Below are 27,154 nucleotides of genomic sequence, written 5' to 3' on the forward strand. Positions count from 1 at the left end.
CAGCGGTAGCTGCTCGTCGCACCTTGTGGCTGCGATCCTGGAAGGCGGACGCAGATTCCAAGAAAGGTCTGGAAGCGTTGCCATTTACCGGAGAAGTTCTCTTCGGTCCGGATCTGGATAAGATTGTGGCCACGCTGGCGGCAGCCAAATCTGCTTGTCTCCCGTCGGCCGCTGCTCCTTCTGGTTCTGGACCATCGTCCTTTCGGTCATCTAGGGCCCAGGGCAGGCCCAAACCACAGTCGTTTCCTCGACAGGCTGGCCCTAAGAAATCGGTCAAGCCCCAGAAGCAGGCATGGAGTACCAGACGTCCGGCCCCCAAGCCAGATGACAAGCCTGCGGCCTGACGGTCCGGGCCTCCCTTTGGGGGATCCCAGGGTGGGAGGCCGCCTGCTACAGTTCGCCCAGTGTTGGTCGACCACTACGACAGACACTTGGGTTCTGGAGGTGGTTTCCCACGGATACGCCCTCTCCTTCCGGCACAGACCCCCGGCTCGCTTCTTCACCACGGGTCTACCATCAGACCGAAACAAGGCTACGGAGCTGCGGAAGGTATTGCACACTATGCTCCAGGCTGGAGTTATAGTGCCTGTTCCATTCTCCCAGAGGAGCCAGGGTTTCTATTCAAATCTATTTTTGGTACAGAAACCCAATGGGTCATATCGTCCGATTCTCAACCTCAAAGCACTCAACAAGTCTTTGCGGGTCCCGAAGTTTCGGATGGAGACCCTACAGTCCATCATTCTGGCGCTGGAACCTGGGGACTACATGGTGTCATTGGACATACAAGACGCTTACCTGCATGTCCCTATTCTTTTGCGCCATCAACAGTTCCTCAGGTTTGCAATCCGCAGCGACCACTTCCAGTTTCGGGCGTTACCTTTTGGCCTGGCAACAGCACCACGTGTTTTCACCAAGGTGATGGCGGTCATGGCGGCTTCTCTGCGGCTGCAGGGAGTCCGCATGTTGCCGTATTTGGACGACCTGTTATTGGTGGCAGGATCTCCAGAGCTCCTGTTACGCCACTTGGACCTGACCATTGCACTGCTGCAACGGCACGGCTGGCTAATCAACTGGCAGAAGTCCACTCTAATCCCGTCTCGGAGGATTCTGCATCTTGGAGCCTTATTGGACTCGGGACAGCAAAGGATCTTCGTGACGGAGGACAAGATCTCTGCTTTACAGTCAAGGGTGCGCAGTTGCCTGCACAGCCGCCGTGTGTCCTTACACTCGGCGATGAGGTTACTGGGCTCCATGGTGTCGGTGTTCGACATGGTGGAATACTCCCAGTTTCACTCCAGACCTCTGCAGCACCTGATCCTGTCCAAGTGGAACGGGCTGCCTCAGTCTCTGAAGTCCCAGACGATTGTGCTCACCCCGGAGGTTCGCCTGTCCCTTGCGTGGTGGTTACAGACGACCCACCTCAACAAGGGACGTCCGTTCTGGGTTCCAAATTGGGTCCTGTTGACAACGGACGCCAGTCTTCGGGGCTGGGGAGCAGGTTCGGGTCCACACTTGTTCCAGGGCAGGTGGACGCCGACAGAAGCGGAGCTTCCAATAAATATCTTGGAACTCCGTGCGGTCTTCAATGCTCTCCAGCAGGCACAGCGGTTTCTCCAGGGTCGCCCGGTGCAGGTCCAGTCGGACAACGCTACCACCGTGGCCTACATAAACAGGCAAGGAGGAACTCGCAGTCGGGCGGCTCTCGTAGAGGTCTCTCGGATCCTGGTTTGGGCGGAGCGCAATCTTCCGGCCATATCAGCGGTCTTCATCCCGGGAGTGCTAAATTGGGAGGCGGACTTTCTAAGTCGCCAGGACGTTCATCCGGGGGAATGGTCCCTGCACCCGGACGTTTTTCAACTACTGGTGGACAGGTGGGGTCTTCCAGAAATCGACCTCATGGCGTCCCGGCACAACAACAAGTTGCCGGTGTACGGGTCTCGCACAAGAGACGAAGGGGCGTCTCTGGTGGATGCTCTGTCCGTCCGGTGGACGTTCCGGTTCGCATACCTGTTCCCTCCGGTCTCCCTTCTTCCACGGGTAATCCGGAAATTCGAACAGGAAGGAGGGACGCTCCTGTTGATAGCTCCCGCGTGGCCCAGACGGCACTGGTTCTCAGACCTTCGGGGTCTGTCCGTGGACAGTCCTCTGCGGTTGCCGCTACGACCGGACCTTCTGTCTCAGGGTCCTTGCCTTCACCCGGACCTGACTCGGCTGTCTTTGACGGCGTGGCTGTTGAGACGGCCATGCTGAGGTCCCGGGGGTTTTCCAGCTCTGTGGTGCGTACCATGTTACGAGCTCGGAAACCGTCTTCCGCGAGGATATACCATCGCGTGTGGCATACGTTCTTCCAGTGGTGTCGACCGAGAGGTTATGCACCGCGGGAGTTTCGTTTGTCTCGGATTCTCGCCTTCCTGCAAGCGGGACTAGATCATGGGCTTCGCCTTGCTTCTTTGAAGGTACAGGTTTCGGCCCTATCTGTCTGGTTTCACCGTAGGATTGCTACAATCCCGGATGTGCGCACCTTTATGCAGGGTGTTCTCCGCATTCAGCCGCCCTTTGTTCCACCTGTGGCGCCTTGGGATTTGGCTGTGGTCCTGAGGGCTCTCCAAGGACCGCCGTTTGAACCACTGGGCTCAGTGGATCTTAAATGGCTAACAGCTAAGACTGTTTTCCTTCTGGCCATTGCTTCGGCCAGACGTGTTTCTGAGTTAGGGGCTCTTTCTTGTAGACCCCCTTTCTTGGTTTTTCATGGGAACAGGGCAGTGCTCCGCACTCGGCCCGAGTTTCTTCCCAAAGTTGTTTCCCAGTTTCATGTTAACGAGGAAATAGTTGTTCCGGCCTTTAACTCACCGGGTCTTTCCCTGGGTGAGGCCTCTTATTTATTTATTTATTAACAGTTTCTTATATAGCGCAGCATATTCCGTTGCGCTTTACAACTCTTTGGATGTTGTGCGGGCCTTAAGGACTTATGTTGACCGCACTTCTTCGTTTAGGAAGTCGGACGCTTTGTTTGTCCTCTATGGCTTCCGTAAAAAGGGTTGGCCTGCTTCAAAGCAAACTTTGGCAGCCTGGATCCGTATGGCTATTTCTGAAGCTTATCTTCATGAAGGCCTACCGGTCCCTCCTTCTCTGAAGGCTCATTCCACTAGGTCTGTGGGTCCTTCGTGGGCAGCTCGACGTGGTGCCTCGGCAGTTCAGATCTGCAAGGCTGCTACGTGGTCCTCTGTCCATACCTTTGTGAGGTATTACAGGTTTGACACCTTCGCCTCTCAGGATGCTTCCTTCGGGCGGCGGATTCTCCTTTCTGCACAGGAGCGTCCCCACCCTTAAAGGATACTGCTTTGGGACATCCCCAAGGTTTCCTGTGGATACCCTATGGACCCTGAAGTAGAAAATATGAGATATGGTAAGAACTTACCCTTGTTATCTCTATTTCTACGAAGTCCATAGGGTTCCACAGGACTCCCGCCCTGTCGCACCTGTGCTGCAGATGGGCTTTGCTCTGGTCACCGGTTTTCCGTCTCCCTCTGGTGAGAATGTGATTCTTGTATGTGTCCAGATCTTTTTTCTCTCTCTTCCTTCTCCTCCTCCGGCCTATGGCTTGATAACTAACTGAGGTGCCTTGGCTCGGGGGCGGGGTATAGGAGGGGGACCCTAGTGCATCCTGGGAGGCTGAAAAGCTTAACTCTATGGTGCCCAGCGACTGACGTCACACCTATACCCCAAGGTATCCTGTGGAACCCTATGGACTTCGTAGAAATAGAGATAACAAGGGTAAGTTCTTACCATATCTCATATTATTGCTCCTCTCTGTATTTACTTGTTGGAGAAGTTTCCTTACTACACATCTGCAAATATTGTTACTGTTTGCTGTGTCTTTTCCTATTACATATGTGTATACTAGACATTCTTTGGTGAGAAAGGCTGCTACCAATTGTGTGAGAAGAGGCTGCGGCTGATTGAGGAGCTATGTTTAAAACTACAAGAAAGAGACCCAGTGAGAGGAGTGTTAGAACGCTGCAGAGAAGTGTTGAAAGATCTGAAAGTCCAAATTGACAGTGCACATCTAAGACTGATGGAACATCCAGACAAATGGAAAGATTTCAAGATCAGGTACTGTGTTCAATCAGAAATGATATATAGTGTCTTCTTTCTCATCCTACTGTTATCATGTCATTGTACATGTTATTGCGATGTCGGGTGAGAGACAGTCTGCAGTTGTTTAGGGGCGGCGAGGGGAAGCATTGCCCGAAACGAGCATGATGGCCCCATTTTCTGGGAGTGCTCAATTTTCTGGGCAGATGTCCAATTGCTGCCCAGTGTTCACGCAGTGGATCCGATGCTGCAACTATGGACGCAGCTGGCAGATCTGAGGAAGCCAGCAGTTGGCGTCTTCTCACTAAAGATACCTCCTGCTACATTAGCATACTGTATATACGCCTGGGGCATCTTAAGAGAGGAAGGAGCCCGTGTGTATTCCCTGTCCAGGGCCCCCTTCTCTCTCCCCGGCGGCCAGCAGCTGACTGACGCGTCTGGTCGGCCACCACAGCATCAGTAGACTCTGTTCAGAGTCTACCTCACATGCGCAGATCGCCTGAGAAATGGTGTGGATGCCATTTTCCCGGCGATTTCCTCACTGTACATGCGTAAAACACTGGAAAAATGGCGGCGGCGCCCATTTTCTGGTGTTTTGAGCAGCACTGAGACACCCGACGTGGGACCTTCAGAGAGGTAAGTTTTAGATCATATGGATGCAGGGTGTGCAGTGCAGGCCCTGCACCCATTATAGATACACATCCTCTGCTTCTGAGGTCGCAGCATCGATCCACACTGCATTCATCTCTGAGTCAGGCCCTCTGTCTGTGAAAAGTAAACATGTGTGACTATTACTGACCCAGCAATATATATTATCTCACCTGTGCATGAATAAGGAAATCTAGAAAACATGACCTGTTGGGGGTATTTGAGGAATGCAGATGAAAACCACTGCTATACTGTGTTTTGTTGCTTTATGAAAATGCAGATTATATTTAACAAATATGAAAAGTATACCATTTATCAATGCAAATCTTTATATGATCAAGTGATTTTTCTTTCTATATCCTCTCACTGACATAACAGATTAAGTAGATTGTCAGACTGGCTCGCGGTAAAGGACAAGCAATTAAAGCAAATTAAAAGTCGGATCACAGACGTTACAAAATATGGGCAATTAAAAGCTTCAGTACAGGTGACGTGTTCTCTATGATATGAATATTTGTGTGTTACTTCTTACTATGTTTGTTTTCTAGAATTATTACATTTGCAGAAAAGTTTTGCACAAATAGACTTGTATGGGAATAATTTTAAGGCTCATACAGACTCTTAAGCTGGCCACACATTAGACCAACTTACATCCAACCAGCCAACTAGTTGATTGGTTGGAATGAAAATCTGGTAAGGTATGAAAGCAAATGACAATCAGCAATTTGCTCCCAAACGCCGCAATATGGAAAAAAATTGTTGTTTGAACAAATTGTTTAGATCAAACATTTAACAAACTTGTCTGACGACCATTTTCATCTGTTTTCTGGCATTTAGGAGCAAATTGCTGATCATCAGTTACTCCCATACGTTACCAGATTTTCATTCCAACCAATCAACTAGTCGGATGGTTAGATGAAAGTTGGTCTAGTGTGTGGCCAGCTTTAGAACATTAATGTTTGACTGCAGTTCTGTCTATGGTTATTGCCTATTTTCTATGCTGTATTATATGGTACCTGATGGAAAACCGCAAAACATCACAGACTTGCAAACATGTACAGCAAGATTTAACACAGTATTTATGGACAGTAATGTTCTTGTGCATAACCCCTCAGGTTGCATCTGCAAATTCTTATTTATTCTTCATCCCTTTAGCCCCAGCCTTTCTAGAAATGACATTATGCTTTATGTCTTTTACAGTTCTAATTAGTGAATGTCAGTTCATATACTGTAGTTATTATTAGGTGGTAGCTTTGTCTTAACGTGATTTGATCATAACGGAAAAGCATCACCTATTTTGGAATGATTGTTACAGTTCAGGCTAGTGACTCTCTTAATGCAAGTTAAAATGCCCCCAAAAAAGCGCACGTGTCTAAAATCAATTTGTTACTAGTGTTTGGGGCTCACTTGATCTCTATATAACCTTCCACAATGAATTTGTACTCTATAAGTGCACGTGGGTAAATATACTTGCACTGTCTAAAAGCCGATGTTGAGATAACTCACACAGAAATCAGGAGTTTCCATATACTATATTTGCCATGGAAAATGTGAAAATGAGAGTTCATATGTGATACTGCCTTGTGCAGATGCTCTTAATGTAGATAGTTTTAATCTGGACTCATAAACAATCTGCTCTTCCTAGCAGTACTAGGCTCTATTCAGCAGGCTATGGGGCCGATGCAAAGTTTGCCGTTATTGCTAAGTGCATATGCTCACTTGTATGCATCTCTTCAACCATACCGCCCCTATATGTGTGCTTGGTTTTATAGCCGTCATCATTATCAGTGAACACTCTAATGAGCCCTATCCCTGGTGTTAAAGATCTATCTGAAAACTGGTGTGTTTATGTGTACACACAACTTTGCTGAGCGCGCAATTCCTAAATTTAGCCTTGTGCTAGTTCCCTGTTACTACCCAGTTACTCCCATCAGATGCAACAGGAAAGGTGACTCAATTACATATGAATCTGCTTTGCGCGCAGTTGTATATGCTCTACTCCACTTGCGTACACATTCATGCTGTATAAGTGTTAGAATCACATAACTCTGCATAGGCACATGTGTGCGCCCATTTTTCAAGGCATTATGCAAGTTGCACTAAGTAAGGTAGTGTGAGTCTCATTCTGTATTATCCCAAATGAATACAAACTACATTAGGGCCTGCATGTACACTTTGTTTTCCATCCTGCTCCCTGACAATGATCTTGCCATGCTTCATTGACATAATGCAAATAGATTAAATTAAGAACTAATCCTCCCTAGCTCTGCCCACATCCATCCATATATATATTCCAAGTATAGGGTGAAGCACCACCACTTTCCATGTTCACCAACGTCAGGACAGCTGGGAGGTAGTCAGTAGGCCATTTGCAGTCTCTTATGTCTGTCACTAGTAGCCGTATAAGTGCTCCTCTCCACAGCGCATTTCAGAATTTGAAAGATATTATTTTTCAACTGCAACTACTAAAAGCCATCAAGTGGGTCTGCTTGAAACATTTATCAGATTATAAATGTGTCATTTATTCCCATCAAGGTTCTTCTATGCTGAACCAGTGCCAGAACGGCGGGCGGGTCCACTGAACATATGTGGTAGTCATGCTGTGTACTACCAGACTTTTGGCCCCAAAAAAGATAACTGATAAACAGTGCCCTAGGACCTAAGTTCTCCTAAGGTTGGGTACACACTTGTTGATATATTTGTATATGTGTACCCAGATTTTAATAAGAAAAAATCCACCTAGCTGTACTGTGGAAGATCACCTCTCTACGGGTAATATTTATTTAATTAAAGCATTGAGAATATTATGATATGTGAAAAATGAAACACATTTCTTTCTGACCCTATGGTACTGTCTAATGGTATGCAGTCAGGAGAACAACAGGGATGATGTCACCAGTCACTATGTTGACCTCACTGTGACGGAGCTGGGATCGGAACACTGCTTAAATGCTACAGTACTTACAGCATTTCACCCATGTGGGTGTTATAACTATAAACATGCCAGTTACCAGCATATTTTTAAAGTTATAAATATGGGACCGATGGGTCAACTGCTGTAACTTGAATAACCCCGATGAGGTAAAATGACAGCCCACTCCCTTCCAATCCCATTTACTTACTATTCCTGACCTCCCCCATTGGTTTTCTGTTTTCTCCTAAGACGGGGATATTTTTCCTGGTAATTATCACAGTTAAACATTCAACAAATGTAATTTGAAAATACAATCAAATTAGTTACAGTTATAATGTGGTGTTATATGGGAAGCGGTATGAAATACCACTGGCCGCATGGCCGGGAGTTCGAATCCCGGCAGCGGCAGGCAGACAAATGAAGAGATCCCGGCAGCGGCAGCCCAACAGCGCAGGAAATCCCGATCGTCTGTAGGTGAGTACTTACTATCCTAACCTAACCCCCCTAACCCTCCCTCCTTAGGGGTGCCTAACCCTAACCTTCCCCCCCAGTGCCTAACCCTAATCCCCCCTCTAAGTCCCTAAACCTAACCCCCCCTTCCCCGCTGCCTAAACCCCCGAGGGGGTGCCTAACCCTAGCCTCGCCCTGGGGGTGCCTAACCCTAACCCTCCCTCCCCCTAACCTAACCTTAACCCTCCTGGGGGGGTGCCTATCCCTAAGTCCCCCCCGGGAGCCCTAAACCTAACCCTCCCCCCCCCCCGCGGCTGTCCGCTCGCGGCGCCTGGCATGCCTTCGATCGGGAGGCCTCCCCCCGTCTCCCAGCGTCGGAAAAATGTCTAGTTTTAGACGCCTGTCATTTAACCCTCTCCGGGATTAAGCAGTCGGGAAGCCGGCTGTTGGGCTTACGTCAGCCGGCTTCCCGATTGCATCCCGTTATATGTCATTGAAACTAACATTGAACACTATATAATTACAGGAAATCAGACAAGATGTTAATAAACAAGAAGAAAATCTCAGGTATCTGAAAGACAGACTCACCGCACTTACTGATGTGTCAGTGGAGACAGAAGTGAGAAAACAAAGCACTGATCTATCCAGACTTTCTACAGACCTGAAAGCACTTCTGGATTCTCTCACCGAGGTACATTCTATATGCTAACACTGGAATAAAATGTGTCTTGATGGGGGAAGGTTCTCCTGTCAGAAACCACCTGCCGAGAGGGGGGGAGCAGGTACAAATTACCCGGGCCTGGGCTTGTTGGAGGGGCACTGCTGTGTGCTGGGCTGCACTGGGAGACTGCTCGCGGCTGCTAAGAAGCAGCCACAGCAGGCTCCTACACCTGTGGGGGGAGCTATCAAGCTGATCCCACCCCCCACTAGTTATGCACCGGGCTGAAGGGGCTCACTGCGCCCCCCTCGCCAGCGCTCGGCGCTGCTAAACTTTATTTTTTACCTAAGGGGGCATGGCCACGCCTCCCGCGATTAGGCCACGTCCCGTTTTTACCGGGGCCCGGCGTGGCTCTTGACAGGCCTAACCACCCCTCTACCTGCTCCCTACAGAGGTGTGGCACTGACTCTTGCTATTTCTTCTTCAGGGTCCATAGGGTCCACAGGATCTACCTTGGGGTATGTAGTTGGAGTGATCCATTGTACCAAACAGCTTACAGCTTTGAAGCTCCCATCATGCACAGGTCCTCCTCCCTTTATACCCCGCCCCCAGCCACAGACATTCAATTTTTTTGTTTGGTGCGCAGCAAGTATCCAGGCGCACCGTTTTGACATCGGGAGGCCTTTTTCTTTTTTGATTTACCTTAGTTTTTTGAACTTCTGAGTTAGCAGTATTAGGCGTCGACTACGATGCATATATTGCGACTCCTACCTCCGCCGATGCCGAAATGCCAGTACCGCTATATGCCCTGGGGATTTCGGCGGACCTTAGCATGGCTTAGCTAGCGGCATCGCTTGGGTCTGGACTGCGATCGAATTCTTGGAGATGGCAGGTAAGGTCATTCCTCATGTGGGGAATCATGTGCGGAGCAGTCCAGGCCTCCGGTGCATGAGATGCATCGGAGGCAGCTGCAGGTGAAGATCCCATTTACCGTGTCCACACTAAGGCGGCGGGAGGCCATATCGTCTGTCGCCGGGGATGGGTAGTATACTCAAAGCACACTAGGAGCGTCTACTACTGTGTACCCGTGCCGTCAAAATCGCAGCTTAGAGGAGATAGGTGCTCCCCTGGCCGCTCCTCCGCCAACCCAGACACAACTTTTGGTTGCGGATTCCCGAATCTGGTTTGCTACTTCTGACCACCTCGTGTGTGAGACGCTCACAGTCCACCTTGGGTGCCCTGCTGAAAGCTGTTGGTCTCAGAGGTTAGGTCTGTCTCCCTGTATACCACTCCCTTGGGTCAGGTGTATAGCACTCTATATCCTACCAGTACACCTGAGGGGCTGGTCAGTTGATTCAGAGTCCATTTGCATTAGCATTTGAATATATTTATGCATTGTATGTGATGCTAGCTGCTATATTTATACTGCCTTTTTGTTTTCAAAACGGTCAGATATATCTATCACTGTGTTTCTCCTCATCCCTCTGAAGGTGTGTGGGGTTTTCATTTAAAGTCACATTGCATTTATACTCTATACCTTATACCTGTTACACATTGTTATGTCTAAGGGTAAAGGAGAGAAGGATGAGCCTCCTGTGCTAAAATCAGGTAAATCCTGTTTTGCAAGCCTGTCTGAACAGGATTTTATGCAAGAAGGGTTGTGTGGTGTCTGTTTTAAACAGTCACCGTTTCTATCTTGTACACCTGCACTAGCACAAGAACCACCCTGGGTGGCCTCTTGGTCTCAGGTATTTTCGCATTTGGTGGACATGGCTGCAGTGTTGCGTGCTCCTGCCACGATATTGCCTCCTGCTATGGGATACCCACAGCATTTGCATCCTTCTATGTATATGTCTCCCATGAATCCCTATTGGTTTGATTCTTCTGCTCACTCTAGTCAGAGTATGCTGCCATCTATAGCCCCTCAGCAGGTGATGCAGGCGAATAGACCAGGAGCAGTAAAACAGAGGCATAAGAGAGGTTCTCTTCAGACATTGCCTCAGGATTCTGAGCGGTCATTGATGCAAGTATCTTTGCTTCTAGGATATCGGCAACTTCAGTTGCGGCTCGAAGAACCCTTTGGTTAAAGACCTGGAAGGCGGATACAGGGTCCAAGAAGGCAATGGAGTCTTTGCCTTTTGTTGGGAAGGTACTGTTTGGACCAGAGCCGGATGACATAGTGTCTTCTCTGGCAACATCTAAATCTGCGGGGTTGCCATCTGCGAATACCCTTAAGTATAAGCAGTCGTCAGCTCTGTCCTTTTGCCCACAGGGTAGGACAAAGGGACAGTCTTCCTCTAGATGGGATAATTCCCACAAGAAACCGCAGACCAGAAAATCCTGGTCAACCAGACGTCCTGATTCCAAGCCAGACGATAAGCCCACTGCTTGATGGGACGGGCCTCCCCCTAGAAGGGTTCGAGAGGTGGTCTCTCATGGTTATGCCATCACGTTCCTGAGGCATCTTCCCCAGAGGTTTGTTGGTACAACCCTACCAATAGACCCGGTCGGGTCTTTGACTTTTCCCGTCATAATCCCCGTGCCTGTGATGATATTATTCAAATTTGTTTTTGATTCAGAAACCAAATGGGTCACATCGCCCTATCCTGAATCTGAAGTCTTTCAACAGATTCATCCATGTGCCCAAATTCCTACGATCAATTATGCTGGCAATGGAGCCTGGAGATTTCATGGCCTCCCTGAACATACAGGATGCTTATCTGCATGTTCCTATTGCACGATCTCACCAAGGATTTCTGAGAATGGCGGTAGATCAGCAACATTACCAATTTCAGGCTCTACCCTTCGGGTTGGCCACAGCCCCTCGGGTATTTAACAAGATAATGGCAGTCATGACGGCTCATCTCAAATGACAAAGAGTCAGGATACTGCCATATTTGGATGACCTCCTGATATTGGCACAAACTCAGGAGATGTTACAATGTGATCTCCAGATGACTTGTCTGCCTACATAAGCACGGCTGGATAATCAATTGGAAAAAAATTTCTCTTTCTCCAACTTGGCAAATGGTGCACTTAGGGGCACTGCTGGTTTCTCTGGGACAGAGGATTCTTCTGCCACAGGACAAGATTGCAGCACTTCAATCTCGGGTGCACAGTCTACTTTGCAAGCAGGAAGTATCAGTTCACTTGACAATGCAGGTGCTGTGCTCCATGGTGTCCACATTCGACATGGTTGCTTATACCCAGTTCCACTCCAGGTCCCTGCAGCAATGGATTCTGTCTCATTGGGATGGTCGGTATCATCTAATAAAGTCTCAGATGATCGCATCTCGCCAGAGGTTTGGCTTTCCCTCGCTTGGTGGCTGGAGACAACTCGTTTAGACAAGGGTCGCCTGTTATGGGTCCCAGAATGGGTACTCCTCACCACGGATGCAAGTCTGTGAGGATGGGGTGCGGTGACAGGTTATCACACCTTTCAGGGAAGATAGGTGGATCAGAAAAGTTACCTACAGATAAATGTTTTGGAGCTTTGTGCAGTGCACAGAGCGCTCATTCGGCACAGGACCTACTTCAGGGCAGGCCTGTCCAGATTCAGTCCGACAATGCAACTGGGGTGGCCTATATCAATCATCAAGGAGGCACACGAAGTATGGCAGCCATGAGCGAAATGGCGAACATTCTGCAGTGGGCAGAAAGCCACCTTCCAGCAATCTCGGCAATATTTATCACAGGAGTCCTCAACTTCCTAAGTCATCAGGACTTATGGGCTGGAGAATTGGCTCTTCAACCGGGCATTTTCCAACTCCTGGTGGACAGGTGGGGACTACCAGATGTAGACCTCATGGCATCACGTCACAACCACAAGGTCCCCATGTACGGGTCCAGAACAAGGGACCCCTTAGCCACCTTCATGGACACTCTGGCGGTGAGATGGAACTTCAGGTTAGCATAACTGTTTCCTCCAATCTCCCTCCTCCCAAGGGTCGTCATAAAGTTCAAGCAGGAGGGCGGCAGATTAATACTAAATGCTCCTGCGTGGCCCAGAAGACATTGGTTCACCGATCTGACATGTCTATCCATAGACAGTCCACTGCCTCTACGACCGGATTTACTAGTTCAGGGTCCCTGCCTATATCCGGATTTGCCTTGGCTGGCTTTGACGGCATGGCGCTTGAGTCTTCCGTCTTAAAGGCCAAAGGTTTCTCTATTTCTGTGATCCAGATGATGCTTAGGGCAAGGAAGCCGTCTTCGGCCCACATCTATCACAGGATTTGGCATTCATTTTTTCTTTGGTGTTGCCACAGAAAATATAACCCTAAAGTTTTCAGGGTTTCACGAGCGCTTGCTCTTTTTCAGGCGGGTTTAGACTTAGGTCTTCGCCTGGCTACTCTGAGAGTTCAGCTTTCTGCATTGTCAGTATGGTTCCAGCGCAGAATTGCTCCCCTGCCGGATGTTAGAACATTTTTGCAGGGGGTTCTCCATCTGCTACCTCCATTTGTCCCTCCGGTGGCATCATGGGATTTATCTTTGGTTCTCAGGGCACTGCAAGCTTCTCCTTTTGAGCCCTTGGATAAGGTGGACCTTAGATGGTTGACAGCGAAGACAATTTTCCTTCTCGCTATTTCCTCAGCTCGCAGAGTTTTTGATTTGGCAGCACTGTCATGTCGCTCTCCATATTTGATTTTTCATCAAAATAGAGCGGTTCTTTGTACTAGAGAGGGTTACCTTCCACAGGTGGTATCCCATTTTCATATTAATGAAGAAATTGGAGTCCCGGCCTTTCAGTCTTCAGACCTTTCCAAAGGTGAAGCGTCCTTGGATGTGGTTTGAGCCCTACATATCTACGTGGATCGTACCAGCTCCATCAGGAAATCAGATGCGCTCTTTGTGCTATTTGAGTTTCACAAACGAGGCTGGCCAGCTAACAAACAGACTTTGGCTCGCTGGTTGTGTTTGACTATTTCGCAGGTCTATACACAGGCTGATCTCCCTGCCCCGAACAAGGTGACAGCACATTCTACTCGGTCTGTGGGACCATCGTGGGCGGTTAGACATGGCGCCTCGGCTGAACAGCTGTGCAAGGCGGCTACTTGGTCTTCTGTCCATACCTTTATCAAATTTTATGCATTTGATAGACCCTGAAGAAGAAAATAGAGTTATGGTACAACCTACCTCAGTCAACTCTTTTTCTTCAAGGTCCATAGGGTCCACAGGGTGCCCACCCTGATGCACCTGGCCTCAGTTGTGATCTGTTCTTTGCTCTTTTGTGTCACTGATTCCCTCTTCGTATTTTGAGAGTGTTTCTTGGGTACATTGTACTTCCTTCTCCACTTTCCGTCTCTTGCTGTTAGGCTTGTTTACAAACTGAGTGCCTGTGGCTGGGGCAGGGTATATAGGGAGGAGGAGCTGTGTATGATGGGAGCTTCAAAGCTGTAAGCTTTTTGTTGCAATGGATCACTCCAACTACATACCCCAAGGTAGATCCTGTAGACCCTATGGACCTCGAAGAAAAAGAGTTCTACTGAGGTATTATACCATAACTCAGATTTTTTCCCTGCACAAAATTAGTTCTTTGCAGGCTGTCCTAAGAATTTTAGGCTAATATCTAATAACGCTCCATATTGTGACCTACTGTATGCACAGGATTATAGCTATAGCAGGAGGTAGCTTCTGGTAACAAGGGCATACTGAGTAGTGAATCCCCTGTATTGGGTATATGTAATAGCTTTTATTTTTTTCAATAAAATTCTGTTTTTAAAAAGTCCCACTGACATTTGGTGGAAATTTGAAGTGTCCAGACAGGTGGTCACTAGCTTCTACTCCAGAAGTACAGTACATATATGTCCACATACATCTATTCTCCGTGCACTACAAGTTGTGTTATGTATAATGCGTTAGTGCTGTGCAACTCGGTTGCGCTGAACGTCTTTTTTGTGCAACTTTTTGCTGTCAGATGCGTCTTTCTTCAAAGCGTTGTGAATAGGACACACAAGCAGCTTCTGCTGATTAATATGATATGTGACATGCCTATATTCAGTGTGCAACTGCGGGTGTATCTGTCTACGAAATGCTACGTTACAGTGTTCGCGGTTGTAAAAGTAGCATTTCGTATACAGATATAACCACAGTTGCAAATAGAATATAGGCACATATCATATTAATCAGCATAAGCTGCTTGTGCATCCTATTCGTTTTGTTATGTGAATAGGAAACATTTGATGGTTAAAAGTTGCATGAAAAGGCGCTCTGCGCTACCGAGTTTTAACAGGGTTCACAAGTTATTTTTAACATGACTTGTAGCACACGGAGGATGGATGTATGCGGACACATCTGTATTGCACCTATTAGTGATTGTAAGTCTTACAAATTGCCAAAGACAGTGGGACACTGGTATTCACTCCCTTGCTATGATTTTGGCCTGTTAGTATTAGCATTCTTTAGTTTAGGATATTTTTGTGCTATTGAGGTACCTTTTGGTGTGTATAAACTGATATGTCTCTGTAAGAAGGGGCAGAAAGAAGCATCCTCTCTAGGTGGGAGATAACCCCATTATTGAATCTGTACATTTTCTCTAAGGTTAGTGCATATGAGGGTTCTGTCCGTCTGTATTCACATATGATGTGAACCCACAACTTTCCAATATGTAATGTAAATGGACAGGACGTCCCCAAAATTGATTTATAATATTCTTCTGTAACAGACTGAGAAGATCTTGAGTACTGTTGGAGACTGTGTACAGTACAAGGAAGAAGTGAAGCACGTCCTTAGTGAGCTACTTGCCAGTTCTAAAGGTGTCCAGTCTGAAGCTGAGAAGATCCTGAACGCAGAGAGCTTTAAAGAGGCTCAGGAGCTTCTATTCCATTATGAGGTATTAAGCAATTCATATTTTATAACAATGCATATCAATAATCATCATGTCATATTTCAATTTATACACATATGCCATCAATGTAGTTTTGTTCATTAATTGTATGTGTATTTTTTCTCCTTTATCCACCAGGGGACACTGGAGATCAAGACACTGGGGTATAGATGGGTGGATGAGTGCAGCTGGCACTTTAAATTTATAAGTGTGAGTAACTCCTCCCCCTCTGGCCCCCAGTAGCCTCAGTTTTAGAATTGTGCCCAAGGGAGCTGGTCACTTGGGGATGAGCTCAGCCCACACTTAGTATATTTTATTTTATAGCTTCCCACAAGCATTGAGGACAGGCTGACAGAGAGCTGCACTGTCAGCCTGCTACATGGAGGCATCAGGAGGGACCCGCCGCCACTATTTAAGAGTGAGTGTCCGGGTCCCAGGCACCCTGGCATTAGCTCAGGAAGGGACACGCCGCTGCCTATTATAGAGGCTGTGTCCATGCCGCCTTTGCCACTGCAGGACCTGATGCCAGCAGCAGTAAGTATTATGCCCTCTTTCACATGACTAGCAGGGGTTTGAGATACTATCCTGTGGCCCCCCGACCCCCGCTGTGCCTCTCTCCGACCCTCGTTATCCTTGTCAGCACTTTTATTGTACAAGTGCCAGGTCCCGGCTCCAGCGGGAGGGGAGGATATTCTGGGGCCCGCCACAGTTGGTCATATCACTAGCCTCATTCAGTGTGTGGACCCACCACAGCTCACGGGCTAGTGTCTGGGCCCCGTCCCTTCCACGACTTCCTCACCCTCCATGATTAGCAAGGGGGCTGGGTGAAATCGTTTTAACGCCGCCTTGTCCCTCACATACAGGTGTGACACGCGTCATTCTAGCACTCAGCACAGTGTATAGTACAGTGCTGCCCTGGCTTTTATTTAAGCATGCAATGTAGCTACTTGTGGGCGTAGCTACTTGTGGGCGGTGGGCTCAGACAGCCTCGTCACCCCCAGTACACAGTTGGAGCAGTCTGCCTACTTATTAGTTAGGCAGCTGCAGAATATTTATAGAAGCTCTGTAATAGCAGAAATATACTTAAGTTCTTTCTATTGAATTGACTGTGTAAAAATTGTCCCAGTGGGGTTATGTTATAACATAAATCTGACACTTGGCTACCTCAGGATTGCTGCAGGTTTTGGGCATACGGCCACACCAGTGACCCTATTAAGGCTTAACCCTTAGAGCAAATCCCAAGTGGATTATATTTCATGCTCAATCTTGTCTGATCTTGGAAGCTAGCAAGGTCAGACCTGGTTAGTAATTAATAATACTCTGTAATTGTCATCAGGAGATTGTGGGTTCATTACTCACATGTCAGAGTTTATTGAGGGTAGCAGCAGCGCTATATTAACATGATACACAGATTGTTGAGTAACCTATCACTGTTACCTGTAATGTCTGTGTGTCAATATAAGCATATATAAATTACAGATTTGTAAGCAGCATTGAGCTAGGGCTACTGCAGCATGTTTCTTTGCATATTGTGGGGGGGTTCCTAGCACCACCTCTGTATAGGTAATTGCTTCTATGCCTTTGATTAGGAATAGTGTAATATGGTTCTTATCAGTATAGTCTGATTTGTCTCCTTTTTGGGAGTACAGGCAGCAGGGCCGTTGAGAGCCCTGCCGGGCCCCGGTAAAGAGGGGGCGTGGCCTAATCGCGGGAGGCGTGGCCATGCCCCCTCGAATAAAAAAGTTTAAAAAAGTATACATTTGCAGCGCCGCGCGCCGGGGAGGGGGGCGCTGCGAGCCCCTCAGCCCGGCGCAAAGCCAGGGGGGGCGCGATCAGTGTGATCTTTCCCCCCCTCAGGCATAGGAGATTGCTCGCGGCTGCTAAGCAGCAGCCACAGCAATCTCCCACTGCATCTCAGCACACGCTGTGTGCTGGGAGATAGTGAGGAGGGAGGGGGGGCAGCGCTGGACCCGGGCCCCTGCCGGGCCCCTCTGGAAGCCCGGGCCCGGGTAAATTGTACCCGCTCCCCCCCCTCTCGGCGCCCCTGACAGGCAGTGTGATCGATTGACACCTCACAGTACACATACCTAGAACTCTCGATCTAAACTTAGGGCCGAATTCAATTAGAGATGAAAAGCCGCGATTCACCTGTTTTCAAGGTATCTCTGTATGCAATTCCAGGATGTTTTCGCCTAGGCGAATACTCCATAGGGAAAGACAGGCGAAAAAGTTTCTCCAGCAACAGGCAGGAGAAAAGAAGTGCAAAATCCATAGTTTGGGGTACAAATGTGGGGACTTGGCTCAGAACCCTTTGGACACCCCCCTAATGACTAATTAGTCATTTTTGGGGTGAAAATGTAAAAAGTGTTGGAAAATGGGTAAAAAGTAGGGGGCCAGGTATTTTGGGGGGCTATAAGGTTGAGACAGGTGTTTTTAAGATTGCAGGAAGCTGCAGCAGGGGTATTTTTGAGATTTTCTGAAATCTTCACTTAAGAGACCCCAAAATATACTAGTACCCATTTACATGTACCCCAAATTTATCTGCGGTACTTATTTTTCTCCCAAAAAACATGGCATTATATAATTTTTTCACACTTATGCAAACATACATTTGACTCATTTTAAGATGACTAAACACTTTTATTAGGGCTATTAATACTCTTCTATATTGATTTCCTGGGTCAGTGAGGCTTTTTTGGGGGTACAGACTGATTTCCCCAAAATATGCTGTCCTCTTTGCTAGTTTTGTTATTAAATACATTCACCTATACGTGTTTTCGCCTGTTTTCGTATTGACTATGGGGATAAGCGGGGACACGCATAACGAAAACATCGCGTCCAAACAGGCGAATGAGGCAAAATCATTGCGCTTTTTGCCGACCTCGGCTTTTCACGGCTATTGAATTTGCCCCTTAATGTAGTTACATCATAGGGCTATATGTGTACCCCTGTGTTTAAAATTAAGGGTTACACTACAATTAGAGAGAATGGGCTATATATTATCAGGTCTTCCTTATGAGACTAAGGTCTTTATATATATATATATATATATATATATATTACTTCAGTTCTGCTTTTAATGCGGATGCTGCACAGTATTATATTGCACTGTAATGCTGACCTCTCTTTCTCTCTTAGAAATAATGAGGGTGTAGACTGCCCTGTGTATCAGTAACGGGCTCAGGTTCTCTAGTCCTTTTTATATGTCTGATGTCATCGATTGATGACTTCTAGGTGGTGTAATGGTTACTACACTTTTTTTCATACACTGATACTGGGGTTCGAATCCCAGTGCATTTGGACTAATGAGCAGATTATTTGAGATAAAATCCTGTGTGGTATCTATTCTTCTCACATTAATATCTAATATGCTCCCTATCTGGGTACAATATATTAGATGGTATTTATAAAAGGGAGATGGAAGAAGAGCTTGCTCTGTCCACTCCACAAATTATTACAGTATATCTTTTTCTCTGTCCCTCCTTCGGGTAGCGTCTCCATTATCCAGTGTACTGTATAGTATATGTTTATATACATCCCAATACTGAGCTGTATGGCCTGGTATCTTCTCTGAACCAGTTCCTTTAGACCAATAGTTCTTCTCCTCCCATGTGAGTTCTTGAAGATTTCTAGTTGCGCTGTTCTCATTCTATGAGTCACAGACTCCGGTATCTGAGTGACCACAAATGTTTCCACTAACAACTCTGCTATTTTTTTACACAAGGCGAGGCCTTTACTGACGCAACTCCAGTCTAAAACCCAGGTAGAAAAACGTACGGTCTCCAACGACCTACGGAAACTATTGGTACTGTACCAGCAACATTGAACAAGGGTCAGTAAAAGTCCACAAAGATACCAGGTGGTCCCTGGTCGCTTGCTCCTCTTTTCTGGGCAGGCACTCTTTTCTCTGCTCCATTTAGAAGAATGACAAGCTCACTGTGCAACACCACGCTCTGACATAGCTCCTTAACAGCTATACTGGCAGACATCTGTCCCTGTAGGGTACCTCCTTTTTTAAGAGTTTAGCTCTAAACCTAGGAGTTTTTTCTATATTCCATTTTTCTTTCTATATGGACTGATGCAAGACGAACCAGAGCAAAAGCATTAACACGGCTTCGCACTGACCTAGTAAACATAAGCTACTACATTTGTTATTTTACCCATGTTATGAATTGGGCCATTAGAGATACGCTTTTTGAGGTATTCATATTACGAACTATGGGCCTGATTCAGAGCCGGACGCTCTTTAAGAGCGCTCGCTCTGAATCAGTGTCCGCCTATTGTATTTTTAGAGCGCTCGCATAGCTGTGGGTGACCACCCACAGCTAGTGCGAGCGGCCAGGATGATGGTCGCGATGGTCAAGACCATCGCGACCATCAGACTTGCGACGAGACCCTTGTGGTACAGAGCAAGAAGTCCACCCACTGACATCACTTGTGATGTCAGTGGGGCCAGCCCCAGAAGGTAGGCGTTCCCATGGGAACGCCTTCGTCTGGGCAGCCACGCCCCCGGCCCACCCACCAAAGGGGGCGTGCTGTCACTCAACATCGACAGCATGCTTCCTTTGTAGCGAGACCCGGAGCGACGGCTTGCCCGTCGCTATCTGGGTGTCGCGCATGCGCATGACGGAGCCGCCTCCGTCGTGCGCATGTTCACTGTGCCAACATCGACCCGCTTGCGAGCGCTCAGCGCTCGCTCGCGGGTCTGAATCAGGCCCTATGTTCAACCACTATAATAACTTTAATTTATATTTGTTTGCATACTAAGATCCCACTGATGACAATACAAGGGTTATACATGTATATTATTTTTATTTTATATTGTTACACATGATTTGATCATGTTGATTTGGCCAAATATTTGTGATAGTCATTATGATTTCTATTATTCTATTTAGATGCTAACGGGGGAATTCATGTTCCCACTATCAATAATAGCTAGTGTATAATAGATGATCCTGTTCGGACTATTGTAGGGGCCACTTGGTCACATGGTATTGTTTACACCATATGACCGCTCACTACGTTAATGAATCATGGACAATTGTCGGTGGTCACATGGTGGTGTTTACATCACGTGACCGCTCACACGCTCAAGATTATAAACACATACCGTCAGGCACGTCAGTGCGGTCTGACGTGACTGTTTTATCAGGTGACCAGATTGATCTCGAGGGTGTGCTTCCAGGATTGGAAAACTAGAAGGCCGACTTTCTCGGTCATCATGACTTTCATCCTGATGAATTCATCCTTCAACCGGCGGTTTTTCACAACAGCTCGTCAGTAGGTGGTGCAGGCCCAAACATACATTTCATGGCCTCCAGGCAGAGTCATCTGGTGCCTTGGTACTGCACCAGAACTCGGGACTCCAATGCAGAGACGGTAGGCACTATGGGTGTGTTTGGGGTTACAATCTTGTGCTTGTGTACCTCTTTCCTCTTTTCTTCCATTTCTCTGTTAGTCCTCAATCGTGTACAGCGCGAAGTGGACACTGGTTTCCAGGTGGCTCCAAACTGGCCCATTGGGCATGGTTCTCAAATCTCCAGCTGCTCCTCGTCTAGGATTCCGGGCTTCTACCTTATCGCCTGGACCTACTGCTTCTAAGTCAGTTTGTATACCCTGACTTACAGCTGCTACATTTAATGGCGTGCTGTTATTGCCGCTATCTTAGATGTAGCAGGGTTCCGGACTCTATGGGTTCCACTGTGTTCAGGTTTCGCAGGCCGGTTTTGTCAGCTCATTCTTATGTGATCTGGTGTGAAGGACAGGGATTTTACCTCCACTGCTTTCAGTCCTTCCATTCTTTAACGGAACCTGGACGTTGGGTTACGCCTCGGTTCTCTCAAGGGTTCAGGTTTCAGCATTGTCGATATTTCAGTGCCGCCTGGCCTTTTTTCCCTCAGATTCATCTTTTCTTCAAGGAGTTCTCCTAGGTCAGCCTCTGTAGTCCCACCTATTTTTCCATTGGGCCTTTAACTGGTTCTGCTGTACCTTCAGTCTTCTCTGTTCGAGCCTTGGAGGACGCAAAATTGAAACTCCTTTTCTCATTCTCATGCTGACCGTGCGGTTCCAAACCATCTTCCTACTTAAGTTGGTTTTGGCCTTTCACATCGGTTTTATGTGGCCCATATTGCAGCATTGTGGAAGTCAGATTCCTTGTTTGTCCTTTATGGTGCTGCTAATCATGCTTGGCCTGCTTCTATGCAGACGTTAGCCACATGGATCCATTTGCTATCCGACAGCAGTCTGGTGCTAATGCCCGGTCTTTGCCGGTTTTCTTTTCTGCGCATTCCACTCGTGATGGGTTCTTCTAGGGCTGCCGTTGTGGCGTCTCAGCAACTGTGTTCTGTCGTGCGGGCCTGTGGTCCACGGTTCACATTTTTGGTTTGTTTCTATCGTTTTGATACCTTTTGCGGCCTCAGAATCTACTTTTGGTTGCAGGGGTTTGCAGGTTACTCAGGGCTTTCCCACTTGGGGGAGGATACTTTGGGACGTCCCCAGTGTCTTGATCTCCAGGGTCCCCTGGTGGATGAAGGAGAAAATAGGATTTTGGTACTTACCAGTATAATCCCTTTCTCCAATTCCACAGGGGACACTGGGCGCTCTCCCAGCACTGCTTTACCTGCCTTTGTGTTCTGTGTTTTACATATGTTGAATACTTTCTGTTGTTGTGTATGCTTCTAGTGTTGTTTGATTCCTTCTCCTCAGTTATGTCTTCTGATTTTGTTTCTATCTCCTCGGGCTCCAATTTTCTAACTAGGGCTTCTGGGAATAGGGGGGAGGAGTCACTCACACTTTTAAATTTAAAGTGCCAGCTCCACTCATCTATCCGTCTATACCCTAATGTCTTGATCTCTACAGTGTCCCCTGTGGAATCGGAGAAAGGGATTTTACTGGTAAGTACCAAAATCATATTTTGGACAAAGAGCTTAGTTATGAAGGATGTACTGCAGGGGCATTCATTATGCGGCCCTCCAGCTGCTGTGGAACTACACATCCCAGCATATCCTGCTAAAGTTTTGCTAATAGAGCATGCTAAAATTGTGGCAGGGCATGCTGGGATATGTAGTTCCATAGTAACTGGAGGGCTGCATGTGGAATACCCCTGATGTACTGCAATAGCAGGCTGCAGTCTGATGTCTGTACGGGAATGGAAGTTCCTCTGACCTACTAATCTTATACACGCTTCTCAAACAACAATACAGAAATGGAATTGAACCAATAAATGTGTAAGTTCACAGCAGGTGGTAGAAAGGGACAGCTTATGTAGAATAGAAATATACAGAAAATTGTACAGTACACTGCTGAGACATAGTAGAAAAGCTGCTATTCTAGCTGTACTCAAACTGCTGAAGTCTTAGGTACACACAATTGAAAATATATGACAAGCCCAGGGGCGTATTTATAATGGGTGCAGGGTGCCCTGGGTCCAGGGGGGGCCGGCACTGCCCACTCTGCACCCATAAAATGTACCTCTTCGGAGTCCCACGTCGGCTCCGGTGTCTGCGCCTGTAATAAACGGCTGGAAAATGCCTAGTGCCCAGAGTCTATAAGTGCGGTACTGACCGCTCAGTGCGCAGCCAGCCGCCGGACGGAGAGGTGGGGGCCCGTGTTGGAGACTGCACACGGGCCCCCTCCTCTCTAGAAGTGCCCCTGGACAAGCCCCCAGTTATCTGGTGCTTCTGCTCTTGTAATAAGATATCTGGAATTACAATAGTACATGCTTTAGATTTTAGATATAATGCTTGTTTTACTCATAAGCATTATTAATCCCACCTTCACCAATTAACCTTTAATAATGCCTCTTTGACTGTTCTTGGGAAATAGGAGCAGTGGTGCCTTATTGTGAGCAATCTAATAGCAACAACTGCAGACTTCAATATTTTTCCATCACTATGATCTCATTATTTTTTGCTAAAACTTTTATAAGTTGCATTATGTTCTGGTTCTGGTAGAAAGAGGTAAAGAAAATCCATATGAAGAAGCAGGATATTCAACTTCAGATTACACATGCTAAGCAGATACAAGCTGAGAAGGGAATACCTAGAGACATCCAAGAGGACCTAACAAAGATGGAAGCTGAACTGGACAATGTGGAGAAGACAATGATAAAGCAAGAAGAAAGCTTGAAGGTAAGACACATTAGACGGCTGTTTATTTATGAATGTGATTGATGAATGTGCCAATGTGTAATTTAATTCAATTAAAATTAAATTGACAACCTGCAAACTATGCAATGTCATCAACGATTTCCCTTGAACTCTCCCCGTCACTTCAGGACATGATATGGAGAAAAAACAGCACAATGTGACATAAGCTCTATCGTGCATGATCTAACGTTTTGCATATCTTAAGATCGTGCGCGATAGCAGACAGATGCATGCACGGATCAGTGAGATCCGTGCTGCAAGCTTCTGTGTTAAAAAAAATAAAATAAACAGTGTAACATTTAAAAAAATGACGTGCCCCCCTCCCCAAAGCACAACCTGCCCCGGGCTATTCAGGGCCGCTCCTGGTTGTGAAAATACAGGGTACACACAATGTAGGGATCCCCTGTATTTAGCACAACTAGCACCAGGCTTTTCAGAGCCAGTCCTAGTTGTCAAAATACAGGGAACAAAAGATGTTGGTGTCCCCTGTATTTAGCACAACCAGCACTGGGCTCAGCTGAGCTGGTCCTGGTTTTTGAAGTACAGGGGACAAAAAGAGTAGGGTTCTCCTGTATTATCCATAACCAGCACCAAACTCTTTCTAGGGGGGGAGTAATGCTACAGCCAAGGGAACCCTTTCATCGAGTCCCCCGGCCAAAGCAATAACCCGTGAATGCTAGTCAGCCCAGGCCAGGGATACCTGGAGATGTGGGGACCATCCAATAAAGGGGTCCCCCTCTCCAGGATAATCCCAGGCCTGGGCTGGTAGCCCAGGGCAATCCCCAGAACCCCTGCGGCGGTGGGTGCCAGGTTGATTGTTGTAAAGTGAAGTGTAAAAGAAAGAAGTAAATATTTTGTCTTTTGCAGTAGAACTACAGGTCCCAGCAAGCCTCTCCCACATGCTGGTAATTGGAGAAGCTCAAGTACCAGCATGTGGGGCCTTACGGGCCTGCTGGTACCTGTAGTTCACCTGCAAAAGAAATATTAGAATAAACGGTACACACATCTTGATAGTAAAACTTTATTAAAGCATACATGCACACTCACATGCACATACCCCTACCTAGTATCCATGACCCATTCACGTCCACTTGTCCAAGTAGTAATCCATGTATACCTGTAAATAAAAATTCCTTACTCACCTCTTCCTATGCGTAGATCACATCCTCTTCGTTCCAAAGTAGGCACCCGCAGTCTTAGCAAAACAAAAAATGAAAAGACTGTATGCAGTCATCTTCCAAATTGTGCTGCGCCAGGTTTAGTGATGGTAGAAGTGGTACCTGAGTGCAATACTGCCAAGCTTCATCCAGTTCCATTACCCCACTCAAGCGCTGTACCCAACTCACCCTCTGATAATGACAGACAGAGGTGGGGGATGTCAGTCTGAGTTTTGCTGCTGGTCGCTGCTCGTTCAAGTCAGTTATATGCTTGGAGTGTTTCCCTGGGGTCTGTGATGTCATTACAAGTAAGAAGTGCTTAGACAATTTAATCTATTATATGCACGAACTTCCTCATTGCCAGCCAATGAGGAATGGGGAGTGGTGTCAGCACTATATACAAAAGAAAAACATTGAGTGATATAATTTCCCGCATTCAGTGTTGTAAACGCTGCCAAAATGTTGTCTCTAAGCAACAATCTGAGTTTGTCATCTGGCTGAGCTGGCCCTGCACCTGAGGGTCAATGCTGAACATCAATTCTGACTTTCAGGCTATGGCCCGTATTCAATTTGAGGCGAAAAGTCCAGATCCGCGATACTTTTTTGCCAATTACGTCATTTTCGCCTGTTTTGCTTTTACCCCATATTCAATTTGAAAGACTTTCCTCCTAGGCGGAAAGTCAATGCAATGTAATAGGCGAAAAAGTATCATCCTATGAATAGCAGGCGAAAAAAGTGCAGAATTGGGGTTTTGGGGTACAACTGTGTCAAAAAAAAAAAAAACAACACTTAAGAACACCCCCAAAAAAATCACTTTCATTTTGGGGGCAAAAAAAAAAGTTAAAAACTAGTGAAATAGACTCCAGGGGGGGTCCCCAAGTATGCCCCAAGTGTTTTTTGATTGCAGGTTCTTGCGGCAAGTGGATTTTTCACGATTTTTTCAACTTCACTTTAGCAACTTTTAAATATGCTGACCCCCATTTTCAAGTACCTCAAATTTGCTGGGATAACATATTTTCTGCAAAAAATACTCCTGAATACTATTCTGCATCATATATAGAAAGACGCTATTTAGCAGCTATTGAGCCCGTTTAAAAACACCAAATACCTTCAGCAAGCCAAATCTGGGGGAACCATAGCTAACCCCCATGTCAGTGCATCTTTTGGGGTGTGACAGGCTGATTTCCCCAAATCTGACAGTACTTTCCGCCTGTTGAAGTTTCGCTGGGTTCTGTTTTCCCGTACTTTCAAATTGAATGCGGGGTAAAGCGGGCACGCGCGCAATACTTTTCCGCTTGCAAAACAGGCAAAGTAGGCAAAAAGTCCGGGCCGCGAAAAAGTATCGCGGCTCAAATTGAATACGGCTCTAAGCTGCATAATCAATCTGTATGTAGTCAACCTTAGTTATTTAAAACTACGAAAACACTTAAAGAAGTAACCATAACTCTCAGTCATAATTCTGGGCAATATAACTTATTGTTCATGTTTATTTATTCCTTGGCTTATTTCACCCATTTTTGTTAGCTTGTTACCCATTGTACTACTTACTTAATTTGAACTGAACTGTACAGGGTAACTTGATTGAAGCTGATGCAATCGCTATGATTGTTTGGATTTTCTTGTTATAGGACACAATGCACAACTGGGAGGAGATAGAAATAGGCAAAGAGTCAATTACCCAGCATCTGAAGCAGATTGGGCCTACTCTTGAGCGACCTTTGAACTTTGGAACACTGGAGAATTTGTCATCAGAACTTCAGCAAACTAAAGTAATGTACCAATTAAAAATCACATTGCAGTACTGCATATACGGACAGAACAAATGTGTTATATTTGACTGAACATAACAGGCTTCTTTACACATATGTATAAATTAGGGATGTGCAGGCTCGGATAGGTTCGAGTTTGCACGTGGAGTTCGGATTTTTCCCTCCAAAAAAACGGAACTCAGAACGAGGCAAAACGTCATCTTACATGGACGAACATCATCATTCCTGGACAAAAGACCAGGAATGATGATGTTCGTCCATGTAAGATGACGTTTTGCCTCGTTCTGAGTTCCGTTTTTTTGGAGGGAAAAATCCGAACTCCACGTGCAAACTCGAACCTATCCGAGCCTGCACATCCCTAGTAAAAATGTACAGATAAGTCCACATACATCTATCCACCGTTTTCTACAAGTCGTGTTACACATGACCCGTGAGAGCAATGTGACTTGGTAGCGTCAAGCATCTTTTCGTTTGACTTTTTACCTTC

At 46.7% G+C, this 27,154-nt stretch overlaps 1 protein-coding gene and 1 pseudogene across 1 annotated transcript in view; both read left to right on the forward strand.

The window, feature by feature from the left end:
- Window positions 1–27,154, forward strand: part of SYNE1 (spectrin repeat containing nuclear envelope protein 1) — a 546,802-nt gene that overhangs the window by 193,855 nt on the left and 325,793 nt on the right. The window contains exons 25-30 of the mRNA XM_088474380.1: window positions 3,905–4,113; window positions 5,122–5,230; window positions 8,634–8,798; window positions 15,430–15,597; window positions 23,547–23,723; window positions 26,527–26,667. Of these exons, the coding sequence (XP_088330506.1) occupies window positions 3,905–4,113; window positions 5,122–5,230; window positions 8,634–8,798; window positions 15,430–15,597; window positions 23,547–23,723; window positions 26,527–26,667 (969 nt within the window). The remainder of the gene's footprint in view (window positions 1–3,904; window positions 4,114–5,121; window positions 5,231–8,633; window positions 8,799–15,429; window positions 15,598–23,546; window positions 23,724–26,526; window positions 26,668–27,154) is intronic.
- On the forward strand, window positions 18,882–19,084 carry LOC148521921 (U2 spliceosomal RNA; annotated as a pseudogene).

The sequence above is a fragment of the Taudactylus pleione genome, unplaced genomic scaffold, assembly GCF_031769625.1.
Source record: "Taudactylus pleione unplaced genomic scaffold, aTauple2 ptg000154l, whole genome shotgun sequence".
In the NCBI taxonomy this organism is placed as follows: Eukaryota; Metazoa; Chordata; class Amphibia; order Anura; family Myobatrachidae; genus Taudactylus; species Taudactylus pleione.